The sequence below is a fragment of the Callorhinus ursinus genome, unplaced genomic scaffold (genome assembly GCF_003265705.2).
Source record: "Callorhinus ursinus isolate GAN/ISIS: 27379988/994484 unplaced genomic scaffold, GSC_fseal_2.0 scaffold12, whole genome shotgun sequence".
Lineage (NCBI taxonomy): Eukaryota > Metazoa > Chordata > Mammalia > Carnivora > Otariidae > Callorhinus > Callorhinus ursinus.
Window position 1 is genome coordinate 12,273,727 of NW_027397074.1, and position 22,453 is coordinate 12,296,179.

The window sequence follows — 22,453 nt, forward strand, 5'->3', positions numbered from 1 at the left end:
ATTACATGTATGAATATATGTATATGTATGAATAATATATTCCAGCATATGTATCATTGTGAAAAAATACCAAATGGGGTCCATGAAGGAACTGGATTATTCAACAAATGGATGTATCTATCAGTAATTCTCCAGCAAACTTTAAAACATAGCACAGTATCCTACGTGTAGTAGTGTATAATCATTTTTTATTAGTTAATTGATTGGTCAATAATGATGTTTCTTAAGAAAGATTTATTTTTAAATATGGTGGTATTAATAGCAGTGTATGACTTAAGTCATTTTAACAATAAATAAGAAGCAAATCTCTACTGAAAACCAAAAACAATAAGGTAAGGAGCTGTGCTATAACTTCAAATATTTAGATTATTCATTCAATAAAAGTTTATTAAGTATCTATAATATTCAAGATATTGCATCTGTTGTAACACTAGAAATATAAGAGTGAGCAAAATAAAGTCTATGTTGATACGGAGATTGAAGTCTGATCAGAAATGAGCTCAGTTACATTGCTCTGTTTCTTTTACTTGCAGTTATTATCATTAGCTTCTCCATATCTAAGCAAAAGATTCTTTAATATGACAAATTAAATTTCATAATACTGCATTGCTTAAAGGGTGCTGATCATAATTCAATATTTTTACATGACATAGATTTAATGCAAGACTAGTTAATGTTCTGTTGTCCAACTGAAATACACCATTTGAAAAATTTAAGAATATGTCAATAATGTACCCTATCTGTACAAAAACAAAAAAATCACAACATTTGCTCCAGTTTAGTGGTATACTTTTTCTTTATAATGAGAACAGTAACAGACAGTAAAGTCCTTGGCAAGAAATTGTGCAAGCAAAATGGACCCCAAATATAGGCTCAATTTGTGGATACCTATCTCCTGGTATTGGCACCACCCAGACAACCCTGTGAGTATTCAGGAATCAGATACCAGCACGTATAGGATACACAACAGGGGGATCCAACCTTCAGAAGGTAGCTAGGTTTTGGAATGCATGTTGCGGTGTTATTTATGCTGTGTGTTTTCTTTCTTAACATTCATGAAATGTGAATATTATATACACAGAAATAGTGAATCAAATCCAAGTTCACTGATAAAACTATCAGACCTGCCTTTAAGATCAACGTAAAAGACACTAAAAAAGTTAACAGGGTAATTATGTTCAATTACATGTAAAATATTTACATTTTATATTTCAGCTATTTTTAACTATGAATTGTTCATTAACAGTGATGTCATTGATAAGTTTTCCCAGCAGAGGGAAGCACAGCCTCATTATTGTTTTTATAAAGGATTGAAATGGGGGGGGCAGTGAGATATACTACAATTTTACCACATTTTAAAGGAAGTTTGGTTGATATTCCAGCATTAAATGCTGGACATTAATTAGGACTTGACATCTTTTAGGAAGCATAAAATGAAACAATCCAAATCCCCAGTTCAAGGGAATATCCTACTAGTAAATCAATGTGAAGATACTGGAATTATCTTCTACTTGACTAGGATACCAAATAACAATACAATAGGTCTGCATCATCAGCATAATAATGTGTATGGCCTATTTTAAGGCTACATTTTCTTCTTTAATATATTTAAATGAATATTTCTGTTACCTATTGCTCTCAAGTTGCTACTGTATACGAAAGCATGTACTTAAACCTGGTTTCTTTTTGGTAATATGAGAAAATTGAAATTTAAGCCTTGTAACAATCTAAAACTTGAATTTATGATAACTGCAATAATAAAATAAAATTCATCGCTCAGTATTCTTTAGAATCTTCTTTCTTCTAGATTTCCTTTATCTTCAGTGCATCTCCTCAAGTATTCTGGCACTGCTGAGTGCCCTGCATGTACATGTGTGGGTACACACTACTGCTTATGATTTACCCTGGTAAAGCAGGTTGAAAGTGTTGTAACTTACCATGGTGTTGTAAGTCTGAACAGTGAGTCAGCGGGTCTCCATTTCTTATATCTTGTCGTCTTGTGCGTCTAAAACAATTACATTTAAAAGGTATTATTGCATCCTTATTCCATCTTGGGAATTTGTCACAAGAATTAAGAAGAATCAAAAACCAAAGACACCAGGAGCTTACAGGAAGAGATGCATCTATATCTGACTAAAGAAATTTTTTAAAGCAGCTCATTACACCTGTAGGAGCAGTCTCCAGGCGATCAAAATGGGAAACAGTATACAAATGTACTAATAATGCAGAAAAGTCTTTCAAAGTTATAACAGAATCATGGTTTATGTGCAACTGGATGCCAATCAGTAAGAATCTAACATCTAGAAACTCTAAAATTCTTAACATCTTAAATTCTGAGGAAAATGCACAAAATATAGAATAGCAACCCATTTCTTCAATAACCCGAATTAAACTTTTTTTCTGATCACTAACGAGAGAGAGCTTGAAAATTAAAATTCACATGACTGTTTTCTTTCTCTTAATACTTATATACAATTCCTTAAATAGACTTTTGTTAAATTTAAAAGTATTAATTCTATGAAATCTTTTTTTTTAAGATTTTATTTATTTATTTGTCAGAGAGACAGCAAGCATAACCGGTGGGGAGAGGCTGAGGGAGAAGGAGAAGCAGACTCCCTGCTGAGCACGGAACCCCCTGCGGGGCTTGATCCCAGGACCCTGGGACCATGACCTGAGCTGAAGGCAGATGCTTAATCGATTGAGCCACCCAGGCGTCCCTATGAAATCTACTTTTGAGTTACTTTTAAATTTTTGTTTTTGGTTGCTATATCAGCCTTTTTAAATAAAACATTTATTTCATAATCCTATGGCTAAGACTGCAGACTGATTTACCTGTGAAATGAATAAAAGGAGAAGCACGGTAACAAATATTGTGGAGCAAGTGTGCCTCTTGTCAGAGGAAGGTGGGAGAGAAGGACTCACCTCTAAGAGAAAAGCCAAATTTGCTATAAAAATCTAAATAGATTTCTCCTACAGACTGCTGCTCAGAACATGTTAGTTGTAACACATTCTGGGTGTCTTCTTTCCACACTCTGTTAGTGGTTGACGGGGAAGAAGGAGGTTGTCTCTAGCCGTTTCGAGTGTGAGCAGGATGTGGAGTTTGAGAAAGAGGCTAAAAATGGAGATTGGCTACATATAACAGAATCAAAAAGATTGGGGACACGTGCTCAACTGCTTTCTGTGTCAACGTTAACGAATATTGTTTTGCTGCAAAGTTAGTTATCATCCCCGAAAAGAGTTCTCACAAAGGCCATTGAGATTTGCAAACATGGAAATTGTTACTGTATTCATAAATTTAGAAGACTAAAGTATTTATAGAGTTCTATTTGTAGAATTGGTGAGACTATCAAACAGATGTTGCACATTTCAAAATTGAGCCAACAAGGGAACTTGTGAAACACGAACCACAAAGCATTTGGGAAGGCATTTTTTACTGCCATTTAAGCTTTTGAAAAAAGCCATCGCAAAGAATATATAAATTGTGAGGCCTGCCTCTAAACATCCTTTACGAAGACACATGAACTTGGATTAAGTAAAATCTTCAAGGCACAACAAAAATGTGTTAATGATAATTCCTTCAATCTGGAATTGTAGGTATGCAATAAATATTTCAAATATATAACATACAGTTTTTAAGTTATTATAGATGTAGTTATGATCTTATTTTTATCTTCTTGTTAAAAAAGCTTAAAATTTGAATGAATTATTGCTAAATTAGGTAATGTCATATACTTTCACGTGAAAGGAAATGATACTCACTTTTAATTCAAACATGAATTTCATGTTTTTCACTATTAAAAGCACCTAGATCTAAGTGATATTAAGAACCATAAAAGTTCAACCTTAAATAATTTAATTTTATTGAATTTTATTGCTATAAAAACTGCATCTTGCTATTTATTAAACTACCCATGGTTTCTTTATTCAGTAACACATTATCTCCACACTAAACTTTTCTGATTTAAACTTCTAGCAAAATCAGTTCATATATGAAAGAATACAAACACGTCATTTCAATTCTGAATGTTGAAGGCTTAAGAAAATTGCTTTTATTAGACGGAATTAGCTACTACTACACTTACATTTAATATTAACAAGATAACTGTTTTAATCTATATGGACTGATTATATATGAAAAATTTAAGTTGTACACGATTTAACTCTACAGCCAATGTGATCTGAAGCATGTAATCAAAAGATTTAGGTAGACATTGGGATTATTCCTTTCTCCCAGAAGTTTTTCAAAACATTTTAAATGATCCAAATGTAGAAAACAGCTTACTAGCAATGAAAAAAAAATCCACATCACAGCTTCTTGTAAAACATTAACTAGAGTAAAAAATAAAACAAACTTTATTGCTCCTAAAATGCAGTGGACCTTGATAACTCTGATTTCTATTTTATGTTTCAATAGGTTGATGTGTATACTGTTAATCTTTGGGTTTATATTAGCAAGATACTGTATATTATTCTCATCTTTCATTGCTTGTTTCTGAAATACTGGTAAATATCTAGAGAGAGAAGTAGCTATACGTGAGCAGTAGGGAATATGCTGAGGTGAATATTTTGTCAGATTAGAAAGTGTTTTTATTTTTTAAAGCGAAAGTAAACCCAGTTTGTATACAGCTTTTAGGATGTGTCTAAGAGTTCCCTGAAGGATAACAGTACACCCACACAGTACTGTATCAAATAATCAAATGCCTGTTCCTAATGCCCTCAATCTCCTAGACAGCAACTTAGAGCTATGTTTTATCTAAACATATTATTTTAGCTAACTTCTAGGCATATCTTAGCAACTTTCATTTAAGCATGTCCAAAAAAGATGCTTTTAAGTATTAAGAATATGCTGAAAATATTTGTGTAATACATATACAAAGATTAATAAATAGGTATTTTATTATGTGGTTTTATATTTCAAGTTCAAACACTACAAACACAAGATGATACTATGGTAATACAGTGGTCTTTAAGTTTGGCGGGTCAAATATATATTTTGGGTCAATAAAGATATAATTTGATGCTAGTTAGTCAGCATTATACAGAAAATGTAGTATTTTCAAAACTAGAAACAAATTTTCTTGACTTTTTATAATTGAGTCCTTGTATACTGTCTAAGACTCTAAAAGTAAATAAATTACTTTCTTTGCAAATTTTCCACTCATCCAAGGACATAAATTACCTTATTAAAATTTAAAACCAGGACAGAATGTTGCTGGATAGAAAAAGAAGAGCATTTTTGGAGAGAAGAGCATTTTGGTCAAAAGGCACAAGGCCCAGTTTAGATTCTACTTCTGACTTTGTCTGTGGCTTTGGCCCTCATTTCTTCCCCTGTGTAAAATGAAGTTGGAAAAGTTATAATTTCTGAGTGTAAACATTCAAGGACATTATTGTAATGTTTTAGATTTCCCTCAGTAATTTATTAAAACCATTTGTTCCATTATATTTGGTACCCAACTATAATTATACATGTTTTTCCGATTGTTTCATCTAGTTAAGAGAAAGGAAAAAAAAACCCAAACCCCTCTAAACCACTCATCAGAAAAAGGTGATGTACTTATATGAAGAAAGCTGTTTAAAAACAGAATCAAGTAAGATAAATAGCAAACATTTGTATTTATTTCTAGTATTTCTCCTACCTCTTTGCAGTGGGAAAATAGCGAGAGCATGAAGAGCCATCCCAGGCACAGTAAGGGTCTCGGGCGAGGCAGCACTCTGCACAGGCTTTCCCATAAATATCACAGCGGTGTAACGGGAGCTGAGCGACGCCCGTGGTGGAACCGATATATAGCTGTTGCTGTGGAAAGAGTTTACTGTCAGGACAGAACAACCCTGTTTTTTAAAACCTTTTCTCTTAAAAAAGTTTACTTTTTATACTAGTGGGTTTAAAAAAAAAATCCCATTATTGGCAGTTTGGTCAAAAGCCTGGCAGATCATATGACCATTTAAAAAGACCAAGAGCAAAATCTAAATATTTGACTAAAACAAGTGTATTTTAAAGTATAAAACCAAGGGAAGACAGTAATGGTTATATAACAGTTATAGCTCAATAAAGGTAAAAATTTAAATAAAAGATAGGAAACACTGAGAAATATAATTTTCAAACCTTCAGGTTTTTGTTCTTAGAAAGCTTGCTTTTTTTTTTTTTTTTTTTACTTCTCTGCTGTTTGTAATTTTGATTAATCAGCAAATCTACATTGCCATGTATTCTCTTGGTTTTGAGGCACGGATCATTTGCTTTTGACTCATAGGTGCCCTATATCATTGCCTGTGATGTAGTTTGCCCTGCTATAAGAAGGAACGGGAAAATTTTGGTGCTTGCATTTGTAAGTTTTGCTCAACATCAACTCTCTTGTCCTTGCGCTACGTCCAGGAAGATTACTTTAAACAAAACTACTAAATTGTTTTTCATTCAAAAGATCATCAAATGGGGAGTCAAGTACACACTGGCTGGCTCAGTAGACTTGAACACAAAGCTTGGCCATTGTTGAGAAAGTGCTATGTTGACCATTAAGGTGCCTGGATTCTAGATCCTACCCTATATTAATTCTCTGTGTCATCTTGAGCCATTCCCCTAATTTTTCTAAGACTTTACTTCTTTACTCACAAAATAAGTGTTTAACTAGGTCTTGAAAGTATGCATTCAGATAAAACATTCAATAATGCCATAATGCTCAATGAATTTGCAATTACCAAATGAGGCAGAGTATGGGGGAAAAACTTTGTGGCAGCAACTAATCCAGGATTTCAGTACAGTTTTAAAAATGCCTTTTACATAGTTTAGCCAATGTAGCATTTGAGCAATGTTGCAAATACATTCAAATACAGGATAAAATACAAATAAAACTATTTTGTGATTTCTCCACATTTTGCTGTAATTAGTGTCATAGCTCCCTTTTCTGGTACTAAAGGACTGAATGACTATAGTAAACCTTAAATGAAAGTTGTATAAATACTGAACCATGTAACAGTACACATGGAAAAGACCTCAAAAGTGTATTTTAATTTTCCTACTACATAAATGAAAAAGAAGTTATAGAAAAGCTAGTCTTTGAAACATGGTGTGCTCTTTTAATATTACAAATTGCTTGACAGCAATGGATATAATTAAAATTACATTTACAAATAACTTTCAAAGATGAGCTACATATATAAACAAACATAAATTGAATGAAGATTGATATATCTATTAGAATCTATGAAATTAATGAGGTTATAAAAAGTGCTTATACAGATAATTCTGTGCTTAAAGCTAATCAGCTAACATATAAAAGAAAGGGAAATAAGGGAGAAAACACAATACAATAAAAACTAAACCACTGTTAAAACAGTTACCCTGATAACTGTTACTCTGATACATATTGCTTATTCCATTTCAGTAGTGAAGACTACTTGTATCAATATTCTAGTATAGCAGTATGTAGAACATATTCTATGGATGCTCAACCTCTTAATATATTCATCTTTTACTATGAACCAAAAGATCCTACAAACCATTGCAAACTAAAAAGCAGTAGTTGAAGTCCCTGAGACGAAGAAATGAGTATTGTTAATAAGCTTTTTGTTGAGAGAAAATTAGGTTGATTTGTACTTCTCTTGAAGCATCCACAGAACCAGAATGTGATAACAGTCAACCATGATTTGAAAAATATTAATAAAGAACTTAACTAATGGAAGGAACTTCCCCCCATCCTTTCTCTCTTCCAAAATCATCTTATTAAAAAAAAAAAAAGAAAAAGCTTAGATTATATTGAAAGCAGGCAATCGCAGTGCAATAAAAAATGAAATAAATTTGACATCTTTTAAAATTTTTATTTATTTATTTTTCAGAGAGAGAAAGAGAGAGGGAGAGCACAAATTGGGGGAGTGAGGGTCAGAGGGAGAAGCAGAGTCCCCGCTGAGCAGGGAGCCCAATGCGGGACTTGATCCCAGGACCCCAGGATCATGACCTGAGCTGAAGGCAGACGCTTAACTGACTGAAGCACCCAGGTGCCCAACATGTGATGCTTAAACAAATTAGTTAAAGTGGGGTAGCCATATCCACAAGCATGGTTGGCATTGGTGAATATGGACTTGTGGAACCCTGTATTGTGGTCAGAACTATTTAAAAAGCTACTGATCAAGTTGGTCATACCAAATCAAAGGATCTCTAGGATTGGCCAGTAACTTAAGAAGCTTAAGCAAAATGCACACTTACAAATTTTTAAGACTATGACTTTTGAGTTGGGAAGGACTTATTATCTAAATAGTAGTATCTAAATCTATCATATCCCTTTAGGAGAAAACCAGGGAAATAAACATGGGAATTAAAAACCAAAAATAGGCAACCAAAATTACTGCCACGAAAACTTAAAGTGTGATAAAATGCCCCAAATTAAATATAACTCAAGTCTAGTTTTCGTTTTACAATTATTCTGCAGTACTATTAAAGAATTGCAAAACTAATTATGCTATCTAAATGAAATATAGGGGAGGCTTGCAGGCACCATTGAGCATAATCCAGTCCCTAGCAAGTAACCTGATGTGCTTTTTCTGCCCAATTTAACATCACCACAGGCTTTCTCACTATCCTCCTTAACAAGTTTCGGGTCATAAGCAGGCGATGAGTCCATTTATCCAGAAAATTAGTTGCAACACTGCTTGTCCCTCTTGAAACTACTGCCTCACTTTTAAAATTTCCATAAGCATTAGTAAAACTGATTCAGATCTGAATGAAATCAAACTTCTAGTAATAGAAAACGAAGACTAGGAATACTTTTCTTGTGTCATGGTATTTTAAATTGATGAACTGTTTTTGGTATTTTGGGTGGTTTTTTTTTTTTTGGTGAAATGTGTTGCATTTAACAGGCAATTCTTAAAGTACTTAAAAATATTTAAACAAAAAGAAATATTTTATAAAACTATAAGTAAAGTAATTAAGATTGGCAATGAAACCAAGCAGAGAATAAATAAATAATTTAAAAAATCATTAAAGGAAAGAATATCCCAGTCTATCTTCCATTCTGGAAATCCCCGGATTTCCTTGCCAACATTTGACAATTTTTAGATTACAAGAACAGGTGAACACATACTTCTGAAGTGTAAGATAACCATATCAGGGTCAATAATATCTGCACTCTGACTTTCTCTAAATATCTTGGAGATTATCAATCTATTTTGATATGTAAGTGTGGAAAGGATATACACTGAGTTTTACTGGCACAGTATTTTAGTGTCTTGTACAAGGGCTAATGCATGGTCAGAGATAAAACATGTAAACAATTCAGGAATAAGATTAGCCAAATGATTTTCATATTTAGCAATTTTATATATAAGTTTTTGGAACAGTCAGTGAAGGGCCTCCTACTCCATTCTGGCTTTTTCTGCTAGGTAATTTAATACTTAATTTCAACTCAGTTTTTATTTATTTTTTTCAGTTTCCACTGATACACTGGATAGAAAGGCTATGTAACATTTATGGGGAAAAGATAATTTATTAGAAGTTAAAATTATATTTGTTTTGTACATATAATTTAACATTTAGGAGTCATTTGTGTTTCTTAAGTGTCTTGCCAAAGCATTCATTCAATGTGAATGCAAAGACTATAAACATGCTGCCCTTAACGTTTGAATTCATGGAGTTTAATAATTTATCATTTGGCAGTGACTGTTTTGCTGTTTTCCTTTAATATGTAGCCAAGCTAAATGTTTTCTCTAGTACACAATACTACTGAAAAAGTAAAATTAACTTTTAAGTCAAGATCCTCCAAACATATACAGCCCAGTGCATAATTTTATTAGCTTATAAAATATACGTTGTTTATTCATGCAAATTAAATTAAATGATAAACTTATTTATATTCTCAAATATCCACCAATGCTATTTTTAAGGACAGATGAAAATAATTACTGAGCAAAATATTACAATGACCCAAAAAAAGAAATGCTATAAATGAAAATTTACAACCAACAATGATCTCAGAAATATATTTACAGGAATGTAAGATTGGTCAAAAACATGGGGCAATGAAAAGGATCTTTAATTTTCATTCTACTACCTTACTGTGAGAATGTTCTTTCTTTTCTCTTTCTTTTCGGGAACTACTGTTAATAAATCTGTAAAACTTGATGAATCACAGATATGTTTATCTAACTGAAACACAAAATTAACAAAATATAGAATATTGACTGTAATACATAATGATAGTACCTGCTTGGTGGAAAGCTCCATTGCTGAAATAGTAGTTGGCTCCTAAAGAAGAAGAAGAAAATGTGAACTGTTTGGTCAATTAGACGGAAGCTGCATACATGAGTATTAAATATGTGGAACAGACAATAGGAGGATATTAATGTCTTCCAGTCAAAGACATACATATTTGTAGTTGATCAAGTTGGGTTATTGCTCATTGCAGTTAAGGGAGACTATGGGACTGCCCAGCAAAAGAGTCTTGGAAAGAACACATATGTTTTGGGCCTATGTTAGTTGATTTGAGGGAGGGTCCAAGGAAGTGGTGTTTGCTCTGCATGGGATGTCGAAGAAAGCAGAGGTAATTCTATGATTAGGTCTCTTCATACATCTTACTTAGGAGGAGGGAAGAGCAGATGAGGCTAAAGCAATATTTGGTAAAGAAGGAGCCATTACTCATATAGGCAGGATAGGGGGATATTGGTCATTTTTTTGGTGGTTTGGACAATGTTTATGGTCTTGTCTGTTTTCAGACAGGATTATAGAATGGTCTTGCTTTTTTCTTGATTCATCATGGTCACAGAGTAGCCTTGTCTGATGCTGGTGTTCTGTGAGAATTTGTACGCTCCAATGGAGAACACTGGCCTATGAGTGCCAGGCCAGCTCCCAATAACACCAGTGACAAGTCGATAGTATTAGGCTAGTTTCCAGCTGTGAAGGACTGAGAGCTCAGGGTAGGATGAGATCACTTTATTATTATCAAAATGACTGTTTAATGTGCAAAGGCCTACACTACACATTTTTGCCAGAGGCAGAGTACATGGTCTCTTCAATTTCTATCAACAGGCTATCTAGAGACAGTAACTAGGGACGTAATAACCACCAATATATTTTGATGAGTGTTCTGCTGAAGCCTATCATGAGCACATACAGTTTGAATAAATAAATAACATTCTTTGATTAACTTAGACCACCAAAAGGCTATTCACCTGAACACATTAGCTTATATTCTCTCGGATTTACTTTCACTGAACTCTGCTCCTTGTATCTTTCATCAGAGACATACTAAGTATTAAGAAGGAGACTGCTTGAGGGTTTCAGAGATGGCTGATGGGAAAGAGGCTTAGGTGGGAAGAATAATCTTAAAAGGCCTCACTGTGTAGGTGACTAAAGCTGAGCCCTGAACCAAGTGTGAAGAGTTGGATTCTGAAGCCAAACTGCATAGATTCAAATGTAAACCTGGACACAAGTGTGATAGTAGGTGAGGTATGTAACGTCTCTGTAATTCAGTTTTCTTATCTGAAAAATGAGTATGATGGCATCTTCCCTGTAGGATTGATGAAAAGATTAAATGAGTTCATAAAGGCAAAGTACTTTACAAATGTGCTTGGCACGTAGTGTTTACTCAAATCTTTGTCTCTCCTTGTCTCCTTCTCTCTCTCTTACACACACACAACCCCCATATCTTTTACTTGCTTTAGTTTTTCTCTCTAGTGCTTATCACTCTCTGGAAATATACACATACATATTGCATTAATGGACATATATGATATATATAACATATATGTGATATAAATATAACATTTATTTTGTGTCTTGCGAGTTTCCCCTTATACCCCAAAGCAGTGTCTGAAGTAAGTTCTTATCTGCAGGTAGGGAGCACGAGTGAGGAATGAAGGATTGAAAGGAAGGAGAAAAAGTCAAAAAAAAGGTGTGTTATGAAGTCACCACTGAGAGAAAATCTGAAGACAGTAGACAGTGACTCTCAAAATTGTCCACTGAAGTTTGTACCAAGAAAAGTATTTATTCATTCCATTACTCACTGGATGCCCACAGGAGTGTTCAACCTCCCACACCTCCAGCTGCGACTCCTGACCTTTTGCCTGCTGTCAGAGAAGTCCTGGGGCACACAGTGAGGCTGCGTTGGACGGAGGTAAGGCTGGCAGGATGTAAGGAGGGGCAGCAAAGGCATCTCATATTTTTTTCTTTCTTGTTTGTCCCCATAAGTCACCCCCTCCCCCCCCAACACACACCCTCTAATTTAGAAAAGGGATGTTTGGCTGTTTCAGTCACTGCTATATTCCTAGCACCTGGGATTGTTTCTGGTACTTATAAGTTCTCAATAAAATCTGTTAAATGAATGAATGAATGAAAGATGAATGAATGCTCCGCCAATGTCTCCTTTTCTTTCCTATCTCTTCCACTTTCCCCATTGAATTCTGTTCCTTCCAGTTAATTTGTCTGAGATACAGGCAGCCATCTTTTAAAAAGGTCTTTCCTTAATCTTTTCAGTTCAGCTGAAATTCCTTTGAAAATAATCTAAGGATTCTATACTCACGGTCTTTACTTGTTCATGTCCCATTCAGTGCCATTCATTCCTCAGCCCACTGAGGCTAGCCCCTCCTCTGGAGAGGTTGCCTATGAATCTCAGAAGCAGAAATCACTAGTGAACTGTTCATTGGTGAATGAACACTTTCAGTCTATACTATTATTACTGGACTTCTTTGTTTTATATGGTATGACTGACTACTCATGTCTTTTGACTGCTTCCTCTCTATTAAATTTCATTATGCCTCAGAACTCTTTTTCTTTAAGATTTTATTTGTTTATTTGTTAGAGAGAGAGAGAGAGAGAGAGAGAGAGAGAGAGCTCACAAGCAGGGGGGAGCGGCAGGTAGAGGGAGAGGGAGAAGCAGGCTCCCTGCTGAGCAAGCAGCCCAATGTGGGGCTGGATCCCAGGACCCTGGGATCATGACCTGAGCCGAAGGCAGACGCTCAATCGACTGAGCCACCCAGGTGCCCCTGATTTCAACAGCCTTAAACTTAGATCCTAGAATTTCTTAATTAAAAGAAAATTATTTACTTTTTGGACCAGGAAATTAGTAACACTTCGGAATAGGCTGTGCTATTTGCTGCCTGCCGTTGAATTTTAATAGACAATATATTAAGATGACATCCATTTAAATAAGCTATATTTTTTTCTGAGAAATAGCTGGTGGTGAATATGACTTCCATTTAAAACAGATGTAGCTTCATAAGCATTTTTTCATGAAACTGGTTTCAATTGCAAAGTTAATTGGTGTTCGAGTAAAAAATGAAATTAAAAACTTAGCATCTTTTCAAGATTTTCTATGACTCTAATTTACCGTATTTTTTTCCAGATATTTTAATCCAGTCCTTATTAAACTTTCGTGCTTGCAGAGCTTTTCAACCTGCTGATCCCAGGAGAATGTGACATAACTCCCTGGATGCTAAGCACGTGGACACTCCTTTAGAACGAGTTAATAGACTAGGTTTTGGAAAGCATCAATTATGTTTTACATTTGAATGAAAATTAAACTCTTTCATTTGTTAGCTCAGCTGTTCATGGAATATTGCATAAATTGAGTTTAAAATGCATGCGTTATCAATGTAACTGCCTTGCAATCCTTTGCAGTCAATAGGACTATAAATAAAACCCATGGTACTAAATGCACGGCAACTTGATATAACACTCCACTGTCTCAAAAGTAAAATCTTCCTTGGACTGGAAAGAAGATCCCACAGTAAGGTAGTAATACCTTACTACTAATATTAACTTACTAGTAAAATTAATTTGTAAAAAGCTTTAAAATTTAAGAAATTAAGAAACTGAGGCTCAATTGACTTTTAATCAAGTGTTCAGAATCACTAGTAAATATGATCCAAATACAGATTTATGATTACGAGTAATACTTGGAATTAGGTTTGTGTCTTAGTACTTTAATACCATTTCAGTACCATTTTGAATATTTAATGGCAATTTAAAATCATTTCCTATACCAATGCCAATTTTATTTCACCTCTTATTACCTATTAAAATTTTGTTCTAAAATGGAATTTTTTTTTTTACTGAGGAATATTTTTCTTTCTATACTCTGAGTGGGATTTGATTTCACCCAGAATTAAAAAAGTCTCTTGGATGTAACTGAAACCACTGGAATGTTCTGTGATTAGCCAGGGTGTTTTCCTAAAACCAACCTCAAGAAGGCAATGGACATAGTACTGGCTTTAATTCAGGCTTTTATATGAAGTTTGGTTATTCAGCCTAGCAAGGACACATAATGAACATGGTCTCCTGGAATGATATTTCAGTAAAATTAACATGTTGGTTGACATTAAACTCCAAGAGTATCAGATACTACTATGACTCTAAATCTGTTCCTTGTCTATTTACTTTGTCAAAATATTGTTACACTCAGGTTAACACTTTTTAATTTTATTTTATGTTAAATGGAATGACATGCAAGGCTTAAATAGAAATATAGAAACAGTAACATTTCTCTGCTTGTTTCACTGTATATAGCAATTGCTTTAATGTGTTGTGTTTTTTTCCCCTCCCACTACAACATTAAACAAAGTTTGACAGTGAAATATTCCAATTGCTAGACCACAATATATGTATGAACTCTGCCTGATAGAATAGAATGTTAAAAGTAAATATTTCTCTAAACTCTGCCCAAATACGTTTTGTCTACTTGAGTGCCAAAGAAATAATAATGACAATAATGCATAGCAGAGAATATGGGAGAAAACCGGAACATTTATCTATGGAATGAGATGTGTCCCAGGTTGCAAACAATCTTTCTACAAAAGTGTAAATTCACAAAAAAATCACTCCTCTACCGGCATAATATTACCTGTTTATATGTAATTGTTAGAGAATGATCAATAACCTTTCTCATGATATCTTAAAAACCACAAAAAATGTCATTCCAATAGTTGTCACAGGCTTAATTCAGCTGTGTATTTCTCTGGAAACTGCAAAATATTAACAAAATCTAATAGATATTATATATTTCACTTGCGAGATTGTTGGCTCTCAACCTCTCAAGATTTTAAGTCATTTAATAGATGAATAGCTTAAATTTATATCTTTTTAAGCTAGAATTTTTATTAACGTACTAAAGAACATAGATAAGGTGTGAAATACAAACTTAAAATCCTAGAGACACAGGGAATTAAATATACAACAACTGAAGGGAAATACACAACGGGAACATGACAAATATAAAAGTAAGAGAGTCTGGAGATAATTGAGACATTTTTAAGTTAACATAATATTTCAATATCTCCTGTAACTTCACTTGCAACAGTGGTAGCAATATAAATTTCTAAACAGATAGAGTTGGTAATTTTTTTTCTTTCCACTAGAGATTACTGTGGGATATAATCAGCAGGATAATTTGTTGCTGTTCCCAGTTTGTTTTCCACATATTCTGGTACCTCACTTGAAGTATGGCCTCCCCTGAGGAAGACCATAAACTCTTTGATTTCTCATATTTCATTTGTTCATCAATACTGATATCTTCACTCATTTAATAGATGTTGGTTGAAAACATTTTAGGGTCTGGAGACACAACAATGAACACAAGACACCAATTTACTTTTTCATCCCTCAGTCCCCGTGATTTGTTTGCTAAATCTGGATGGACTCTATATTGTTAACAAAGTCCATTTGGATAGTTGTATTTTTGAATTTGTAGGCTAACGTGTCAATGTATAAATACTGATACGGGACTTAGTGAACAATAGTGATTAGTTATTACTCTATACTAGACATAAGATAAGGCCAAAGTATATAATTTAAAAAAAATTAGAATAGAATTATGAGGATTTTTATTATTTTGAAGACTTAAACCAAGGATTAACAGAAAACTCCACTGGAAATGTGGTTTACTTTCAGTGTAGCTAACCTAAATAAATAAAACTGTATTAATAAAATTTTGAGCATAGTACCTGGCACTGTCCTAGACGTTTTATGTAAGTGTCTCTAACTTTTCTAGCTTCCTTGTGAAGTAGATATTACACTTGCTGTTTCACTGATGGTGAAGCTCAAAGAGACCATATAAGTGTTCCAAAAAGAAATGCTATGTAAATGTGATGGAAGAGCCTAAGCTCTTTCCACCAGAACACTGTTTAGCTGTTATTACAAGATATCTGAATGACTAGTTATCTGTTTCAGTGCTAATCATAATTTTAATCGTGAGTATATATTAGGAGCTTGCCATTTTCTACTTCATTTTTTTCTTCAAAATATTCCTGAATAGTGGGCAAGAACTCAACTGGGTTAAAAAAAAGTGGTCCAGAAATATGGGGCTAAAAAAAGTCTTAGGAAGTCTCTGCTCCCAATTAAAATATTTAATCAACTGAAAAACTTAATCCAGCAGCTTACAGATAAAGTATCTGGAACACCTGGGGACTAAAATGAGATAATTCTGAGTTATGAGATTAGATCCAATGTTTTCTCATTTTCTGCCTATTCTAATTCCAGTTTATTTTGCTGTTGTAAATGCCTCATACGTTTGCACTATTCTTTTAATAAAAATTGAAGTAACACCTTTTACAGGCATCTATTTCCCTGTCATATCTCATAAATAATTCATATCAAGGTGTGCTTCAATTGGAACTCTTCCTATTAGCTGGCTATCTAAAAGAAACAACAGACATTGTGGTATATGTTATATTACTTTGGTTCTCCTCTCTTACTTCAACCCATATCCTGCTGCCTCTACCCCCAATACTATACAAATTTACCTGGGCCATCTGTGATTCTGGACAAAGGAACAAATATCTATACATTTCTTTTTTTTTTTTTTATGTTACATTAATCACCATACATTACACATCATTAGTTTTTGATGTAGTGTTCCATGATTCATTGTTTGCATATAACACCCAGTGCTCCATTCAGTACATGCCTTTTTTAATACCCATCACCAGGCTAACCCAACTCCCCGCCAGAACCCTCAGTTTGTTTCTAAGGGCCCATAGTCTCTCATGGTTCGCTCCCCCTCCGATTTCCCACTTTTCATTTTGCCCTTCCTACTATCTTCTTTTTTTAACATTTAATGTATCTATACATTTCTTAAGTGTGTAGACTAGGAACACATAACATATTTGGCACTAGTGGTATAAAAACCTCAATTTTTTTTTGCTAACAAATGATTTAAGAAAATATGATAAAACGTTTAATTCATGAATAAGCTAAAAAATGACTGAAATGTCTTTCATTTTCCTGTCATTCTGAGTGATAGTTTTCCCTTAATACATTCATGGAAATTACCTCTCATCCCAGTTATATCATAATGCACGGAAAGAGGAGATTTGGGGGTGGGGAGCAACATGAGTTTATTAATTGAGGTAACTTATATAAATAATATAAAATGTAAATCATATATTTTATTATTGAGAAAACAAAATATGAGCCAAGAATGTATTTCTTTACATTTTTAGATTTAACTAGCATTGAAAGTTTCAAGGTTTATTTTGACTAGTGTCTGGCTTTCTCATTGACAAGCTAATTAGAAGGGTATGCTAGACTCCTTGTCCATACCAAGTTCAGTGCACAGCTGTCCTGGGGGAAAGACATACAAGTGAACTTGTTGACACTTGAAATTAAGCAGCACTCACCCGAAAAACTGTCATTTCTTCCAGCAGAACTTCTTCTAAATCATGCCAAGTCTCCTTAGGAATTGAAACTACTTTAAGAACCGTCCCAACATCTTTGAAAGAAAGTGGAGGGGGAGAACACAATGTAAACAGGTCTGAACAAAGGATAGTGTTAATGAATGGAATCATTATCTGACCAGAAAGAACATTTGACCTCAGTCTTCCTTTTACTTTTTTGTTATATCAGTAGTAAAATATATATTCAAATGCATTTCATGCAAGTAGATAAACTATGAACATAGCCGTGGAATAAAAACAATCGAGGTTTTAGAAATATATGAAGCTTGGAAGATGGCTCTATCCTGAACTTGCAATATTAAAAAAATATATATACTAATCACTAGGTTGAATTATTGTGTTTAACAATTTTTTTAATCTTCATTGTCAGGTATCTCAGGAAAAAAAAACCTAAAGAAAAAAAGATAATACCAATTTGATATGACAGGTTTTTCCACTTTTGCTGTGAAATCAGGGACTGCATGTGAAGACTTAATGCATATGCAAAATGCAAGGAATGTTGTCAAGCAATACAAGTAGTCAGAGCTTCCGAGGCTCCCTGCTCATCCTCCTGTGCCTGGAAGCCTTTAGTACTTACAGGCCCTTAAGGACAGCTCAATGACCATTAAGTGATGAATGACAATAACTTGATTTCCCAAAATAAACACCTTGGATTACTTGTCCTGTGGTTTTTCAATAATGGTTAAGCAGATTTGGTTAACAAATTGGTTTGATTAATGTCTTGAATAATCAATTTTAGAGTACTAAAGAAATTTAAAATTCAGGAGCATAAATCATAAATTGGATACACTGTATAGAGATTTAAAGCACTGTTTATCCTAATTCTCACTGTGAAAAGAGAGAAAATGTGTTAAGGAAAAGAGCTGTTGCTTTTACTCTAAATTGTGTTAAGAGGACACTATTTTTCCAGTATTTACAGGCATGTTCCTATTTCTTGACAGAATGAAGAACGGTATCTTATTAAAATAAAAAAAAATGGACTCTTCAACATTTCAACATTGCAGTTCTGATCAGCTGATCAATTATTTTTAGCTTCAACTGGCTCATTTCAATCCAGTTCAACTGACTCATTATTTGAAAAGAAAATCATACATCAGAAAAATGATTTAATGTATTCATTGAATAACCACTAATAACCATTTTCAGGGCATCAATATGATGTGCTTTGGGAGATCAAGAAAAGTTGCTAGTGAAAAAAAGAAAGAAAATTTGCTTGTGTGTCCTTTTTAAAGTGGGGGAAAAAAAAACACCCTCTGTTAAGAGGTTACTTCCATGTTTATAGGACTTTAGACTACTCATGACACCAAAGATTAAAGGTAAATCAGGTTAATCTACTCAGTGCCTCTGATGGGTTTCCAGTATCCAAACATAACTTTATCTGTGTTCCAGATCTAGTTTTACCGAGTAGTATTTCAAACAATTTCACACAGATTGAATCAGATTACTCAACTAGGATCAATATACTATGATGTGCAATTCAGTTAAAAGATAAAATTACTGTAATCAATTTACTTTGCTGACAGATGACCCTGGTCTGTACTGACCGATAGGCATCCACATCTTCAGACATTCAACATACTCATGAAACTGGTTCCTTTAAGGACAGCTTGTGTCCAAGAGGAATTAAAAGCTCATGACTGGATTTCTTTGGTCAAAGAGCCCAATGCAAGCCTCTGTTGCACAACGAGTGAGGGACTTCTCAACATGTTTAGGCCAGAGGTGAAAAAAAAAGGTAAGTGTGACATTACTGAATAAACTTAATTACTCTGTAGATAGATCTAATTATATTTTGACATTAATTGAATACAAATCCTATCATCTCGTAATTTCTGAAGATTTATATAACCAGAGGTTGATACTTACGATTCATTAATTTTTATCAAACTCTGAGTCTCAATGGGACTCTTTTATTTGATAACTTTTCTCACTCATAAAAGTAGACTGCACTGTATTGCTCAGACTCTGACATTGTTACACCTGATAACAAGTATTTCACAATTTCCTTATAAAACTTTAAATCTTTAAAGCACTTACCCCACAACTGCCATTCCCCTGTAGTTAATTCAGCTTTATTCTGTTTCTCACCAAGGGAAAATACATGCTCTTATACCAGGTTTCAGCAGAGCAGTCACTTTGCTTCTCATTGATTTATGTCAGTTAACAATGCTAATGGAGACTAGGAATTTATTGCCTTGGAATCTGACCCTAACTAGCAAGTTTCAGTTTTGTAACTGGTGCTTTCAAAATAGTATTAACGAAGAGAGTAGGGGGAGAATATATCATAATAGCAATGGGATTCATTCATTCTGAAAGTATACCTGTAAAAAGTTTGTTGGTAATCATGGAGTAAGTAAAAATGTGTTGTTAAATTTCTATAGAAATGGAACTAAAATGTATCTGATGGTTCTTTAGGTCGATTTTGTTGTTCCTCTGATGAAGTTTTTGTTTTGTTTTGTTTTCTTTCATTGTATGGCAAAAACACTAGCCAAAATTTATTTGCTAGAAGATTTGCATCCTGTGATAATTTTAAAGTTCAGATAATTCTGCATCAGTACAGTCCAGAAACATTATTGAATGTCTTGGGAATTTTACCATGGTATGAGCAATACATCTTTGTTCTAAAAAGCCAATGGCTAGAAAAGAGTTATGATTCAATCATAGACACTGATTGTTTACCTAATCATTAGCTTTACCTGACTGCATCTATGAACTTTTGATTAAAAAGGAGATTTGGCTCAAATCATGATACACCAGCTTGTTACTTTTTTCAGTAACACACTGTCATGGTAGATGTTCAGGTTTTTTAGTCGTTTATTAGAGGTTAACTATATCTTGACAGTGACTATAAAAACTTCCTTAAGTTCTTAGCACACTCAGTCAAACAATGTTCTGAAAGGAAATTTAGAGCTAAAATTAAAACATTTACCTGTTCCAATAAACATAACATCATATTGGCCATCTTCTGCATCCACTCGATCTACTACAATTTGTGTAAATTGATAATTTACATCTGTTTTGATCATTATCGGGCGGTTATTAATAGGAAACACCGGATTGTACATAGCTGGATGACTCCTTGCAAATGTTATAACATCATCAGGAAGGTCTTTTGTAGAGTCAAATCCACCAAATGTTTTACTGGGACACTATTAAGATAAAGAGAATATCTTTTGATTAAAATACCGTAAATAGAATTATAAATTATGTAATAATTTATGACCTCAATGGTCATAAACTAAATCTAAACCTGTCATCATTTCTTTAAAATTAAGTAACTGATAAACTAAAACATAATGTTATTAATATTATTAGATATAATATATAGCATACATCTCCTAAACATCTCTTAAGTCTCAATAGGATTTAGTTATGTCACCATTTCTGACCAAAAACTACAAACCCATCTAATGAATTCAGTGTACGGGAGTCTAATGCCTCTGCTAGTGGCAACACCATACATTTTACCAGTATGGTTAAGTATTTGAAATGAGAAATGGAATATGTTACAACTAAATCCAATTAATACTCATATTAGAGAACCTCAGAATAATTTTCTTGGATACATTTTTCCCCCCTATGGCATCATGCTAAAATACAAATGCTCTTGTCAAACTAAAAGACAATATGAACTATTCTTTATTGCTTTGTTTCTAACATAACCCTGAAAAAGCACCACTAAAAGTACCAACAGTACTATCTCATTTATAATTAATTTTAAAGAAATGTGTTATTACTAGTGTTTAACAATCTGCATGGCCCTGAGACTGGCCAATCAGAGCGGACCCAGATGAAGAGATGGTGGCTACAGAGAAGCGGAAAGGATGCACTGTGCTACACTGGCATAATGTCACTTCTGGATATAAACACTCCCCATAAGGCAATAAAACAAAAGTGAGAAAATTCAGATTTCACTGTCTCTTTTCACTGCATTTAATTATGTGGTGCAAGCACTGGAAGTACATCCCCAGTCTCCTGCATTTTGTCTTATACCTATGTAACTTTCTGCCATTTAATGTAACAGCTTGGGAACTGAACTGCAATTAAGAGAAGTTCTTGGTCTTACATGAGACTTAGGATGCGGAATCAATCGTCTTTGCAGTTACCTTGATACAGGTCATTAATAATTCATGGAAAATGAAATAAATAAACTTGTTTTGAAATGGGAAGAGTATCTATCTCTGAATATATATGTATGTTGTATATAGAAAGAGACACATGCAATAATAATACACTAATACAACAGTTAAAGGATTTAAGGAATTTTTAAGTAAATTATAAAATTACTTATTTAATGTAATATGTTTCACTTAGTATGTTTCTCTCCACTAGTGTTGACAAAATGACTATTCTCAGATGCTACTTTTTTGAATTAATGAACTCGTTCAAGTGAATTTTATTCATCGAGTTAGGTGTTTTGTCCTTCTGGCAGCCCTTTCCTAATTCCTAGATTAGACATCACTCTCTGCTTCCAGTCTTTAATAGTTGGTGCATATCGCTGACTTAATTTCCCATGTTTTAACAACTCTCTATGAGTAATGAGCGAGAACACAGGCTCTAGAACCAAACTGCCTGAACTGAATCCTGGTTCCTCTTCTTGCCTCAGAGTCCCCATTTGTGAAAAGGAAACAATAGCAATAGTTGGGCTACTGAATATAATATATATACAAATATAAATCTCTTAGAATAGGGTCTGACATACAATAATTTCTAATGTCTATCATTAACTGCAAACACACCGTATACATATTCAGATCAAAATCTCTGTATCTCTAATAGCAGTACAATATCCAGCACAGTTAAGGAA

At 33.8% G+C, this 22,453-nt stretch overlaps 1 protein-coding gene and 1 long non-coding RNA gene across 5 annotated transcripts in view; one reads left to right on the forward strand and one right to left on the reverse strand.

The window, feature by feature from the left end:
* SEMA3A (semaphorin 3A) overlaps positions 1–22,453 on the reverse strand; it is a 472,351-nt gene that overhangs the window by 17,842 nt on the left and 432,056 nt on the right. For all 3 annotated transcript variants that reach the window (XM_073898730.1, XM_073898731.1, XM_025873255.2), the window contains 5 exons: positions 20,576–20,795; positions 17,593–17,684; positions 10,187–10,228; positions 5,637–5,794; positions 1,938–2,005 (listed from right to left, as the gene is read on the reverse strand). In XM_073898730.1, the coding sequence (XP_073754831.1) occupies positions 1,938–2,005; positions 5,637–5,794; positions 10,187–10,228; positions 17,593–17,684; positions 20,576–20,795 (580 nt within the window). The remainder of the gene's footprint in view (positions 1–1,937; positions 2,006–5,636; positions 5,795–10,186; positions 10,229–17,592; positions 17,685–20,575; positions 20,796–22,453) is intronic.
* LOC141373846 (uncharacterized) overlaps positions 19,189–22,453 on the forward strand; it is a 31,883-nt gene continuing 28,618 nt past the window's right edge. For both annotated transcript variants that reach the window (XR_012380192.1, XR_012380193.1), the window contains exon 1: positions 19,189–19,381. This is a non-coding gene — a long non-coding RNA (uncharacterized lncRNA). The remainder of the gene's footprint in view (positions 19,382–22,453) is intronic.